Raw genomic sequence first — 13,682 nt, 5'->3', positions numbered from 1 at the left:
TGAGTAAATATGTACCTGTAACTCATTAACAAAGAATGAAATAGCTGGTAAAGGATGAAAGCAACATACAACAACGCCACAAAGTTACGCTGCCAAATTCTTGGGATGGGATGGGATGGGATGGGATGCCATTAAGAACATCATAAACCATGACAACTTGGAAATTCAGCAACAGTTCAGGAGAAGAAAAACCACCCAAATTACATGAAAATAAAACTCAGATACAATTGTGCACAATCAAAGTTCAAATTTTCTGTTCCTCCCGTTGCAATATATGCTACAATACTTTATTCTTAGTTAACAGAAAACGTACCATAACTATACTACTTTACTCCTATTCTATTTCCCCACGAGATGGGAAAGTATATCAAGCTACAAATTACTTGTAAAGCAGAATTGTAGTTGTCTTACCAGAGGCCTGGGAAGAAAATAACCATGTTAAAGAAACTTATAAGCAATGACAGCATGTTCTGGAATATGAAGTCAAAAGTATTTAGAAATGGTGCAATCTTTATTTATCTTACTTATTCATTTTTATGCACATTAAACATGAAAAGAATTTACTAACATTGTGGCTAGTTTAGATACACGCGACAAGATGGAAACAATAGAAGACAAGTTAATAAAACTTTAATAGAAACAAGCTGTTAAGGTAAACCATTAAAAGTAGTAGAATTTGAAAACTTACAAGCGATGAATGTTTTAGTACGGAAATATGGCAAAAATTGCTGTCAAGGTCACGGGATAGTAGAAGCCTTGTATGTGGAATGCACTTCCAAATCTCCCCCAGAGCTGGTTTAGGAATACCACCCTCTCCACCAACAGTGTGATTGGTCACCTTCAGAAAGTTTTCAGTTACAGTTCAACGCTACATTCAAATACCATTGATTTCCACATAATCAAATAACAGAAAAGTGCATGAACACAAATGCCAATGCTGGGGATACGACAGAATATGGAGTGAAAAGACCACCTTCAAGAGTTATAGGCATTAAAAAGAAGTTTCCTACAGTTCAGTTAGGGAACAGTTCATCAAGACATTAAATTGAAAGGACAATATCACCAGGATAAGCTTCTAATCTCATCAGTAATTATGGAGTGAGATTACCGAGTAGATGATAGAGAGTAGAGACGAAAGCTACATATACAAGGTGACAAGTTGACACTCAGGAGAGCAGCGCTGCCACAAACAACATGCAAACTTTAAGAGTAAAACTTACCAGTACAGCAATATTATGCTCATGCGCCAACTTCTTGAGTAGAGCTCCAGCAGATGTCATCATTGCACGCCCTGTGTCAACCCGTCAATCAAAAAGCAAAGTTTCAAGATGCACGTTATGGGGTAGGGGAGGAATTCCATAAAACCAATAATCTAGAAGCCAAGATCAAAATTTACGTGATTTATCTAATTTAATACTATAAGGGAGGAATCAAGCACAAGGAGGATTTATTACAAAGGTGTAAGTCTTGCTAATTCCCTTTATTATCAAGGCCTAGTTTGTCAAAAAAAGGGATTTTTTTTTTTATTCTAGCTAACAAAATCTGCATATTTCAAAAACTCTTCTTCAACTCAAATGTGAATCATAAGATTAACAGGGAATTTCCCACTTTTGCTTTTGATAATAATTATGCACATTTTAGTGCACATAAACAAAGGTGCAAACATGAGAAGAAACAACACATGCAAACATATATTGTATCCTAGATATACATATATAGGATATACAGCTTCTGTTAATAAGCATATTCAGATTATTATCTTGTGAGAAATTGTGATGCAAGAATAAAATCGGATACCATGTGAGCCATTGCCTCCGAGGATTGGGCTTATTAAGGATGAGATTGAATCTACAATAAGCAACCGCGCCTTAAGATCAACTCCACGCATCTGAACATAGTCAAATGCTGAATAAAAGGGCAGGAAACATTTTCTAACAAAAAAACACTAGGCAGAGTTCCCAAACCTGCGATCTCATATCAAAATCAAGCTGGTGCAGCACATCAAACATCTCAAAGATGTTAAACACTGAATGACACTCTATGTTACTCATTACTTTTCGAAGTATGCTCCTTCTGGACTAAAATATAGATCAGCACTGAAAAGATTAGGCAGAGAAGAGGCTTGCAGCTCACCTTAGACACAGCTAATGACAGACAAACCTTAAATAAAGTGATATGTAGCACATTTGACCTCATTGAAAGTAGAATCAGAGCTCAGGCCACTAAAGTGTGCAATGCGTTGAGGTGAAAAAGAGTTCCCTGTATCCAAGTATATGACACAACCACTATGTTTCTTGGCGACATTCGAGGCAAATTGCAAGCAAAACTGAAATCACCAAGAAATTGAATAAGCTTTTAAATATGCATCTATATTTACACTAGTATAGCAAAAGCCTGCAGGGTATCCACATGATAAAGACAAATACAAATCATCTCACCATATAAGGTTAATGCCTAGTAATATAAATGTGAAGACTACTGAATATGATCATCTAGACCAGACATTATAAACACAAAACCAAGCAAATCTTAGAAAAAGATCAGGAGCATTTAGGAAAAGAACATAATTATTCTCTAGAACAAAAAAGACGTCTCACTTGAGTTTTGCCAGAAGACGAAGGCCCAGCGAGTTCTGTCAACTGTCCCTCACGTAATCCACCAAGCAGAAACGAATCAATCCTGGTATATACAACATAACGATATGATATGCATATGAACAGCATTATATTATATCCATTGCAAGTAACAGAAAGTTATGTGAAAAGTATTGACACACAGTACCCTTCACATCCAGTTGATAAAATCTGTTTGTTCCTTTGGGCATCTTGCAACAACTCCATACCATTCATCCAAGGCTGATGTTGACCGTCCATGATGGATAAGACTTGGGTTATTCCCTAAATGATTAAAAAAGAAGGTTAAAGCACATGAGGAGCATTACTTTGAAGTCAATAAAACAAATAAAGAGCTAATCTGTAAAGGTAGACCTCTTTCAGTCTCTCTGAGGCTGGCTGTTGTTCCGCCAAAGCAACCAACACATATAGGTCATGCATAAGGAGATCTTCAACTGCTCAAAAAAGAACGAGTTATGCATCAGCATTGCTGACACGGAAAGCCCTCTCGTTTGTAGTTCAAGCTATAGCCATGTGCAATGGCAATCAACTCTGACAAAGAAATCAGAAGGAAAATACAAGATATTTCCGCAAAATGAGATTCACTCTGGAGGACTTTGTTAGCCATTTACATCTGATCATTTGTTTGTCTCGTATATTCATATGAGAAAACCCGTATAAATCAACCCAAGGAAAATCCAATAAAGCCGAGGTTTAAACTTCTGTAATACCAACAGACAGTGAAGCAGAGATCACAGTGGCGTATTCAGTCTAGTCTCCAACTCTCCGTTACAATTTCTCCTATATGAAGATATGAGAGCCACTAGGCCCACTACAGTCTGGTAAAAATCGTAGGGAAGGTACACTTCTTGACGTTCTTCATGTTAGTCCAATTCTAACCCTAGAAGTACAAACTAGGAAAATAAAATGATAAATTAATGATTAAGCGAGCCCGATACGAAAATCATATAAAAATCGAAAACGACAGCCCAAAGTGTTGCATCGTCAAATAATGAGTTCTCCACACAATCTATTTCTAGTTTTCTTTTTTTTTTCCCCATGGATTTCCTTGAGAAACAAACAGAGTTGAGCAATAGACTGGACGATAAGGGGAAAAAAAGGGGAGATATTAGGAAAAGGACCTGAGAAAATTCCGTGAGATGCACAGAAATTCTGGAACTCTGAGTTTAAAATTGGGTGCTCCTTCTCCAGCGATTTCAATGGCGCCATCTCTCTTGTTGCTCTCTCAGTTCTGCTTGATAATGATGGAGATGAAAGGCGGGATTGAAAGACTATCTTAACCAGGCCCAACAAAACTTATAAAAAGGCCCAACAAGGCTGGCCTATGATATAAAGGAAAACTTTAGTCACACCCCACTTTTTACTAAAGACACCCCAATTTGAGTTAACCATCCCTTATAAAACTCAGTTTTTTGTATGGCAAACAAAGAGACTTACAAACCACACCATGTCAGACCAAAACAATATAAAAAGTGAGGTGTGACTAAAGTTTCCCGAGTATAAATGGGCAAATTTGGTCTGTGAACAGGTTCTAAAAAGTGAAAAGGAACAACCGAACATAACAGGCCTAGGTTTTATAACTGGGCCGAGTTGGGTTTAGACTCTGAAGTTTGAGCATCAAATTCAAATTTGAAAGGCCCAATCGAAAGACAACGGGTGCAGTACTGTTTGCTTTCTCGTTGGGAGATGGGGCTTGACCGTTGTGCATAGTACTCCGTATTTGTTATTTGTTATCATTGGACTCAAAGACATCCAAGAATAGATATCATCAGATTTTGGGACATAAATTAAAAGCAAACGATGATATTCCAAAAAAAAAAAACAGTATTATTCCCTGAATAAGAAAAAACAAACAGAAATCTCCACCAAGTACTACACAACTAAACAAAGCATGCAAAAATTGAACTTCTTAGTTTGGTGGAGGGAAGAAGACAGCATCATTCATCCTCTTGGAGCTGAAAGCCTTCTCAATCTCTGGACTCACATTAAACGAAGCTTGAAGCACTTGAGGAGACAATGCCTTCCACACTCCAGTCTTCCCAGCCAAGTTTGTGAATATGGGACTGCACAAAAAGAGATTCACATTACATTAATCAGGATTGAAAAACACAGCAAAATATATTTCAAAAATATGCAAGAATGAGAAGGAAATATGCTTACTTGGGAGTGGTGATGATGGAGAACCACTCCATCCCATCAGGACTAGCAATCTTAGAAACCACACAGAACCTTGGAACAATGAACAAACAACCAGCCTTGAGAGTAGTTTCCAGGATTCTTTTCCCATCAGCGCCAACAACCTCAACACGCCCACTGCCCCTAATGATATATGTCACCTGCAAAGCAGAGTCGCAAGAAAACCCAGGAGAACACATGGATCCACCATCAATCCTAACCAAATCTGCACCAAGCCCAACTTCACCAACCAAAGGAAGGTTCTTTGTGTTCAACACCACAACTCTGCCTCCATTTTTTATGTCAATGTCCAACGGAGCCTCCTCACAGTTCAATGCCAGACCATTTCTGTGTTCCTTCTTTGGCTCGGGCATCTTGAAATTGTCTCCAAGCTTGACAATTCCACTGCCTGTTTGTGTTGTGACAAGAGATTTCACTACCTTCTCATCCAAATCCCATGCTCTGCACACAAACTCGGTTGAGAAGCCAGTCATGAGGCCGTTGGTTCCGGTGAGGAAGAAGTCGGTGAAGTCGCCGGTTTTGTGGGCTTTGGATGTGTCGCCCATGAAGAGAACCACTAGTTCAGTGTCTTCGTTGTTGAACCACCATGTTACGGTGCCGAATGGGAGAGCCATGGCATCACCCTTCTTGATTGCGATCACCTTCTCCTCCGATTCAGGGAGCACAATCCCGGCCACGCCATTGCCTGCACGAAGCCAATTCAAAATTGGAGTTAATTACGGCATGTAATCAATTCGGCCGAACATAAAACTTCAAATAACACAAACAGGAAAAGTCACTTCCATATCTAATAATACACAAAACTAAATTAACAAGTTCATCGATCGATCGATCAAGACTGGAAAATCAAATTTGTCACAATTTCAATTTATGTTTGCAATGAGTTACTCCATATGATAAAATCTAAACTAAATTGGTTGAACCCTAAACCCTAAGTTCAAATCACAGAAAAGAAACAATCAATTTTCAAATCGACGAATAGTCTATACAGATTGAGAATCAAGGTAACGGTACAATCACTACCATGCGAGATTGGACTCTCAGGGATCCAAATCAACAATCCCCGAACAAATTAAGAACATGTTAAGACAACAAAAAGGCGTAGAAAAGCGTTACCTTGAAGCACATAGGCCACCTTATGTGAGTCAGAGTAGCGAGGAAGGGCAAAGCCGTTCTTTTCAAGAGCAAGCTTGGCTGCGCCAATGTTTCCTTCACGCAGCATTGGAAGCTCAGATGGTGACCATGAAAAGTATGAGCCACCATCGCCTCCATAAACTCTCTTAGCCAACTTAGGGGTAAGATCAAGATCCATTGTTTTGATCTCTTTTGAACTGAACAAGATGCAAAAGGTATGTGTTTGATGAGAAAGAATGTACGATTAGTGGATGGTTGGGCCGTATTTATAGTGTTATGAAAAACGAGATTAGCAGGTCATTAGGAATTGTGATCCTGACGAACCACATATTTCGAGATTTATTGTAACTAAAAAACTATTTAATATCAAGATAATCGGATTTGGTTTTCTTTGTTATGATTGGTGCGGTTAGGTAGGATTTTTCTGTTTCAAAAATAAAACAAATTATTTAAGCAATGAATAATTAATATTGGTGTCAAAGTAGTAAGATGGATTGATATATGAACATGAATTAATTACTATAGGTTAATGATAATAAATAAAATTCCATAAGTATATGGGGAATTAAAATAGAAATCATATCCCCTCCCCCAAGCTTATCTAAAAGAATAGAAATCATATCCACTTTAATCTAAAAACTTTGATAATTATCTAAGGACATAAGGATGAAGTCAAAACTAATATCAATTGGGTCAAATTAAATCTTATTGATTAACTTACTATATAATTTGCCTGAAAGTTATTTTCTCAGATAATATAAAGTCAAACCAATATTAATTGGGTCAAATTAAATCTTATTGATTAATTAATATAATTTGTCTGAAATTTTTTCCTTAAAAAAAGTTTAACTAAAGTAATTTATGATATGATTAATATCAATTCCGATAAAACACAAACTAATTTTAGATAAAGTCCAATGGACCCTTTGATTTCGTTTCTTTGGGTTCATGAAACTTGCCCTACCCAAAAAATCCTAATTTTGGTTGAATTAGAGTTCCTCTCCATTAACTCACTCGCCTGGAGTTTTAACTGTACAAGGCTGAGGATACGCAAATTACTGAACTTTAATGATGAAGAGATGTCCAATAAGGCACACGCATCTCTCAAACTGCATCATGTAATAAGCGCTGCAACAGGCCCACTGCCCACAGATTTTGCTTAAGGAATAATTTGTTAAATCTGCCGGGTGCCTACGAGGCGGGCATGTTTGGGAGTGCTGTCAACTGCTGTGAGATGTGGTGAGGTGTTGTGAGATAAAAAACTGTGGTGCTGTGAGGTGAGTTGGAACGCAAAAAACTGTTTGACGTATCATTTTTAAAACTGTGGTGCGATGCTGTGAAATGTGTTTGACGTATCTAAATTACGATATATTAGATGACTAATAATATTAATATAAAATCACTTAACGTTTACCTTGTACATTAATCTAAAATAAAATAATTGACCTAATTTGATTACCTAGGACAAAACTGTGGTGCTGTGAGATGAGTTGGAAAGCAAAAGATGTTTGATGTGTCACAAAAAACTGTGATGCTGTGAGGTGCGATACAACTGAACGCAGTTGAAACACACTGCCCAACATATACGTTACCTCTCATCTTGGTTAGCGTCGCTTCTCAATGAGTGCTCGTGACTCATTTACAGAAGTTCCAAAGGAAAAATTGGAAAGCAAGCAAATAACTAAAAGCATTTCAAGACAATTTCAAACTTTACAGATGCAATTCACTGTATGATATCATAACTCAGATATAAACCAAAGGAAAAGCCAACCACTGACTGAATGCCCCTGAACCAAAGTGAAACCGCAAACTTTTGTGAGATCTCATTCAGAAGTGAATCCGCTAATGTTCCCTTCTATTACTCTCAATTATCGTGTTAAAGAAGAGTATCGCACTGCCTGGATTATAGTACGCATCTTTTACACTTTTGTATTCAAAAGACAGAACATGGAGAGAAATTACAGAGATTTTTTCTCTTCAATCAATATATCATTGTCCCATGAGAAAAATCAGGATCTCACCAACTCTTTTTCAACTCTTACCTGCTGCTAAACTGCTGCCAACCTGGGGTTAATTCAATTGCCTATAATGTGATTTGAATTTGGATGAGGGTTAATTCCCTTGCGCTTGATCTGCTGCTCACTGCCTTGAACCTAGGGCAATACTTCCTATGCAGGGTACAAGTAGATGCAGCTCAAGTGCAAGACAACACAACCGTAAGAAAACTACAGTATCAAGGGAGGGCCTTCACAGGACTTGAAGCTCCATCTAGCGTATGTTCTGGAGGTGGGGGCTTCTGAGATGCCTTTTTCATAAGGTTCTTTGAATATAAAGAACCAAAGACAATAACCTGATAATTGTATCGAAGTATCAATATTGAGATTCAGAAAAATCTGATTTGAGGAGAAAAATGAAGAAGAAAAAAGTTTGAGGCTCACAGCTCCGATCCACTGTTCCCAGCTAAGGGGATGGGAAAACCACACACATGACAGCATGATGCTAACCAACTTGAAACACAAAACAAAACATGTGAGGGAGTGCATCAAACATAAGCATAGTTATAGAAAAATAATGATTTTTGAGTTTTGTAGCACCCATATATTTACTAACCTGTCTTGTGGTCATTATGGTGGCAAATGTGAGAGATCCGAATGCGCGAATAGTGTAAGAAATAAAAAATTGACTAGCAGTTGCCACCTGCCAGAAGAAATCCCTCATTTATACAAATACATGTTTTATCTTTCCATTTTAAGTCAGTAATGAGTGGAACGGTGGAAGCGTGGGAGGCTGAAAGGTCATAATAAATGGATGTTGACCAAGAACAGTATGAAAAGTTTAAAGTACAACACAGAAATAAAGATACTTACAGCAGAAAGCAATGCAACATCAAAGAAACAATCGTTGTGGCGATAAACAAAATCTATCGCTGGAAGGAGATGTCCTTGTAATATAAGTCCTGGTTAAGAAGAAACCCAACAATATCAATAAATAACCACTAATATGAAACAACAAGAAAGCTAACATAGAAGTGAGGAAATGCAAGATATGAATTAGCCTTTCTAATTCTAGAACAGTCTCAAATAAGTTCAGAAGCAAACACATTCTTGAAGAAGGCAACACATTCTTGAATAACCCATAATAATCTGATGAGGGAATCTAATTATGTTCAATTTTTTTTTTCTTTTCTGTTTATTGCTTCGTGACCAACCCACCCAATAGGATTACTACTTTAGAGACTTTAAAGACACGGTCATAACCAGGAATTTCTCAGGACTACCAATCAAATAGAATGTTAGTCACCTGTGAAGCTAAGAAGACAAGAACACACTGTTGTATAGAATATTTGGTTGTGTATTTCCATGTCATATCCTTTAAATAGTTTGTCTTGGAATGTGCTTGTAAAGCCATCAAACCTGTCAAACATTAAGATGAGCATGTTGATTAATAAAAAAAACCAACCTTAGACATACTGTTCGCTTTCAATCACTCAGAAAGTCATATAGAAGCTATTTAGCATTGAGGAACAGATCATGAAATCATAAATGCTCTACTCAACCAATAGTTCAACTAAAGGCTATTAACGATGAAGACTATACTTAATCTCTTGCAATCAGCATTTCTAAATACTTCAAGGAGCTAATTTTCTATTTTTTGATATGGTAAATGGATACCTGTTACACACAAGAATTCTGACCACGACTCTATAACTCTGACATACGCATCAGTGTTTGCTCTGATAATTTAAAATAAAAAACTTAAATCTTAAGTTAGAAAAAGTTATATCTATGTGACTATATGTTTCTAGCAGCAATGACAGAGAAAAATAATGAGAAAGTAAATTCAAAATCTTAATGTTGAGAATAAGTGAATTTCGAGTTCATACCCAAGATACCCAACCATTAAGGAAACACCCCAAACAGTGTTTTCCCTTCCTCTGCTATATGGACTAATGTCAGTTCCTGCCTACAATGACAAAGAAGAAAAAATTATCAACAGATTCAATCGCATATATAGAAGAAAAAAAAGGATGCATAAAACAAAGTCATTCCACAGTGACAAACAAAGATACCACTAATTTAGATCCAATGGTGATACAAGTAAACAAGTAACTGACATGAACAAGCAGGCCAACCAATCACCCAGTATAATCAACATTTTTTAATTTTGTCATTTCATATGTCATTTTACTCTAATGAAAATATTCATTACAAGTCCAAACCACGAAAACAATCTCTTCACAATGTGGAGGTAAGAATGCCTATATCTGCCTTTACATTCGCCAGACACTATGTGCGCCACTATATGTGATATCAACTGGCCTTATGCTTGCATATAACTAGCTTCGATGTATGAGTATGCAGTGCCAGTCCTCCAGTCACTGAATGATATACAAGAGTTAATTGAGTTGCAGTTTTTTCATATTTGACAGGATAGGCTTCCAGCAACCATAACCAACAATGATACTAAACTTTATCATGTGGTTGCCACAACCGTAACCTCCAATGCTACATTCTCAGTCAACTTGCTATAAAACAGGAAATAAATAAGAAAACCTAAAGCTCAAACATTTTCTACGATTAAGGTAGTTAGAAAAATCAGTAAAGCCATTTCCGAAATCCACGAACACACTTAACACATTGCGCCTTCAACTGTTCATAAAAGTTAAATCCTAGAGCTACCTGTGTTCTTGGCTTTTAATAAAATTTGATTTAAGACAAACCAAGAAGGATTTAATCACATCCATGAAACTGAAGCCCCATTAACGGTCATAACCAGTTTTCTTGGTATAGAACAAACACATGTACATGTCTGGCACTGAAACCAGTTTAGTCATATTTAATCATGCGGAAAGTTAAAGAATTGGAGATAAGGACTGTAGTTGTTACCGGGAACAGAATAAAAATTGAGCAACCCACAGTCACTAGAAAAGCTAGCAAATAGTCAGGTCCAACATATCTCTTTTGCATAATCATAGTTCCCCAAACCTGCACAATTTGATAGTAAAGTGTGAGACTGGAGTCAGTTTTTCTTTATGCTGATAGCCAACCAACAAAAATGATGAAATGCAAATAAGACGATCATTTACACGTTAGACTTACCATAACAGGTATCATTTTTGCACACTTTGCAAGGGTCTGAACTGGAAAACTTACATATTTGAGCGCCTAGATCAGGTATGTCAGTCGAAGAACATCAGCAATATGCGTATGCTGTTCATTTTATTGGAAACTCCTAACCCAGATAACTTAATAAAACAGTGCTAGTGATGGCACTGCTTACCTCATATTGACACGTTGTTGTTAGTATGTTGGATATGGAAATAAGGCAGTACTTGTAAATTGGTGCAACAGGATCCAAGGCTTTTTTACTCACCTAGAAAAAACGGAAATTCCAGGTTGTCAAAGACATTCAACCATTGTCATTTGCACAATATATAATTCATATCCAAGTAAACAAAGACATCAATTCATCCAGCCATCTTTTATGATAGATGGATCATAGATGGATCCTCACCTGCCTTTCACAAGACATAGCAGCATATATTTAAGTGGAATACAGGGGGCATTATCCATGAAATGATTTGTGTCCAGAAGAACCCCACCATCATCCCCTTCCAACCTCACGACCAAAAAAGGAAAGAAAAAAAGAAGCAAAACAAGGGCAAAACGAAAAATGGAAAGTGAACAATAAACAATCTGTAGGTACTTACGATCAAAGTGCCAGCAGAGACAGCAGATGTTGTAATGCGGTTGCAGAAAACAAGAAATAAAGAGTGCTTAAAGTATTCCTTATTCACCCCATATGGGACTCTCATGATTTTTTCCTGCAACAAAAACCTTCAATGAAGTAGTAATAAACTACTTTTTAAAACCCGATAGAACCACTTATGATCGAAAGTACCAGACAAAAATTTTAATCAAGACAAATAGAAGAACAATCTCATATGATTTTGGCATAAGCTTTGTGTCTGAGAATAATGATTGGTGAATGATGGTAGACAAATCCAATGAAATCCTTCAATACGTGATTTTCATGCCTCATAAGTCATAACAATCTCCAATTTAGAGATGCAGAGCAGCATAATGGCACTTAACAACAATGTATGACTGCCAAACTCCAACAAGGAGCCCTTTTCTGAAAGAAAAAACTCATTATCCTTAATGCCATTAGAAGCAAACATGCTTCCAGAAATTACAAATTTCACATCTCTGTTTTTCCACTTTTGCATACAGAAGGATGCAGTCATAAAAGGGATTCCGATTACAAAGAGTACAAAGAGAGTCACAACACAGCTTATAAGCAATCATAGGTTTTAATTGAGTCGTAACCACTCATGTATCACACATCAGTCATCACTTATCAGTGTATAATTTGTTGCACCAAGTCACCAACCTACCCGAGCAAGCAGTAGTTTGTATCAAAAGTCTCCTTCTGTAGACTTTATCAAACTCATAGTAAAACATAAGAGTCCAGTATCAAATTGCTCTTATATCCGATAAACCCTAATATGAGTAGCTAAAAGATTGAGCTTCTCTATAACCTTCACTGTAAGGTATACTAGGAGTTAGTATCCATCTAGGGCAAAGAATTCTATTATATCAGCCGTAAATGGACAATTGTCTCTATTCTCAACTAAGAAAGTAGCATTATATCTACAAGCTTAAAGATACATCTCCATTTTTAAACAAAAAAACAACCAAAACTGGCAGAAAAATGCATCGATTTGAGGATATCACGATCCACGAGATGCTTATACATTACTATAAAAAATTACCTGTAGAACACCGTAGATCACAAGAGTGCTCATGATTCCAGCCACAGCAAAAACCACTTTCCACAGTTTGCTCTCTTTCGGCGTCCATGTTACCGGTTCCGCCATAGCTCATCCACACTATTTATCATATAACTACAAATTAATAACAAAGATAACAATAACCAGAAAAAAAAATCACACAAAACATAGCACATTGGAATGCGTGCAAATAGAATCGTGTAAACTATTCACGTAATCATGTACATGCTGAAGCTGTGCTTGAGAGACAGTGTATCAAATCGAGTATGTACCGCCGGTGACCGTTTCAGGTAGTCAGAGAGAAGGAGGGCCGGTGATTTGGGATCTACACAGCGAGAGAGTTTCAGAGACAGGGGTAAGAAATGTAAACCATGAAATGAATGCAAAGCGTTTGATGTATTGCGCGAATGACCTTTGACTTTGAGAAATCACCGATTTCGTTTTCGCCGGCGACTTTTGCTCTCGTCTTTACTTTTGGCTCTCTTTTGGAGCTCCTTCGCTGTTGTTTTCAATGCTTATGGGTTTTAGCTTTTGCCACATCAGCGTCTTCTGTTGGTCAATCCTCAATATATAACGAAGGAAGAAACGGTACCAGATACGTGATCAGGTGAGGCGACCACGACAGGATTCTGGAAGGACCCTAATTTCAATTACCTTTTATATATATTTCGGTTTTTTATTGATTGTTGAGCTTAAATTAAATTAATGAAATCTATATTTTAATTTTTTTTAGCGCCAAATTATCCAATTCTGGATTTACAATTAAGAATGGTTTTTATTAGGATAAAATTTAATGATTGATGACTATATAATCCATTTGTTAGCTATTGTTAGCTAATCGAGACGAATTTCAATTTGGGCCGCATGAGTCCAGCATTCGAGTTTTGGGCCGCCAGAGTCCAGCCTTCGAATTTTGGGCTTGGTTG

General features: G+C 37.1%; 3 protein-coding genes across 6 annotated transcripts; all 3 read right to left on the bottom strand.

The window, feature by feature from the left end:
- Positions 1-182: 182 nt before the first annotated feature.
- Positions 183-3,884, bottom strand: LOC120001675 (DNA repair protein RAD51 homolog 4). The gene is made up of 9 exons (XM_038850095.1): positions 3,755-3,884; positions 2,988-3,067; positions 2,782-2,897; positions 2,598-2,679; positions 2,192-2,326; positions 1,965-2,078; positions 1,798-1,888; positions 1,221-1,291; positions 183-838 (listed from the first exon to the last, which is right to left on the bottom strand). Exons 1-9 carry the CDS (start codon positions 3,840-3,842, stop codon positions 620-622), a joined length of 996 nt encoding a protein of 331 aa, XP_038706023.1. The 5' UTR covers positions 3,843-3,884; the 3' UTR covers positions 183-619.
- Positions 3,885-4,447: 563 nt separating this feature from the next.
- LOC120002422 (glutelin type-D 1-like) lies at positions 4,448-6,277 on the bottom strand. The gene is made up of 3 exons (XM_038851201.1): positions 5,946-6,277; positions 4,794-5,514; positions 4,448-4,696 (listed from the first exon to the last, which is right to left on the bottom strand). Exons 1-3 carry the CDS (start codon positions 6,139-6,141, stop codon positions 4,543-4,545), a joined length of 1,071 nt encoding a protein of 356 aa, XP_038707129.1. The 5' UTR covers positions 6,142-6,277; the 3' UTR covers positions 4,448-4,542.
- A 1,512-nt stretch (positions 6,278-7,789) lies between these two features.
- LOC120002297 (UDP-galactose/UDP-glucose transporter 5B) lies at positions 7,790-13,373 on the bottom strand. Of its 4 annotated transcripts, none has more exons than XM_038850996.1 (12): positions 12,945-13,373; positions 12,739-12,870; positions 11,674-11,787; positions 11,244-11,336; positions 11,063-11,128; positions 10,850-10,948; positions 9,847-9,926; positions 9,264-9,376; positions 8,831-8,919; positions 8,574-8,660; positions 8,402-8,470; positions 7,790-8,313 (listed from the first exon to the last, which is right to left on the bottom strand). In XM_038850996.1, the coding sequence occupies exons 2-12, from the start codon at positions 12,841-12,843 to the stop codon at positions 8,197-8,199; spliced, it is 1,032 nt and encodes a 343-aa protein (XP_038706924.1). In that variant the 5' UTR covers positions 12,844-12,870; positions 12,945-13,373; the 3' UTR covers positions 7,790-8,196. The 4 variants fall into 4 exon arrangements, with proteins under 4 accessions (XP_038706924.1, XP_038706923.1, XP_038706922.1 ...); XM_038850995.1 differs by having other exon boundaries at positions 12,739-12,855; positions 13,029-13,373; XM_038850994.1 differs by having other exon boundaries at positions 12,739-12,855; positions 12,945-13,372.
- Positions 13,374-13,682: the final 309 nt, after the last annotated feature.

Source organism: Tripterygium wilfordii, chromosome 7 (assembly GCF_013401445.1).
Source record: "Tripterygium wilfordii isolate XIE 37 chromosome 7, ASM1340144v1, whole genome shotgun sequence".
NCBI lineage: Eukaryota > Viridiplantae > Streptophyta > Magnoliopsida > Celastrales > Celastraceae > Tripterygium > Tripterygium wilfordii.
The sequence above is the reverse complement of the archived record's forward strand: the minus strand, read 5'-3'. Positions and strand labels throughout refer to the sequence as shown.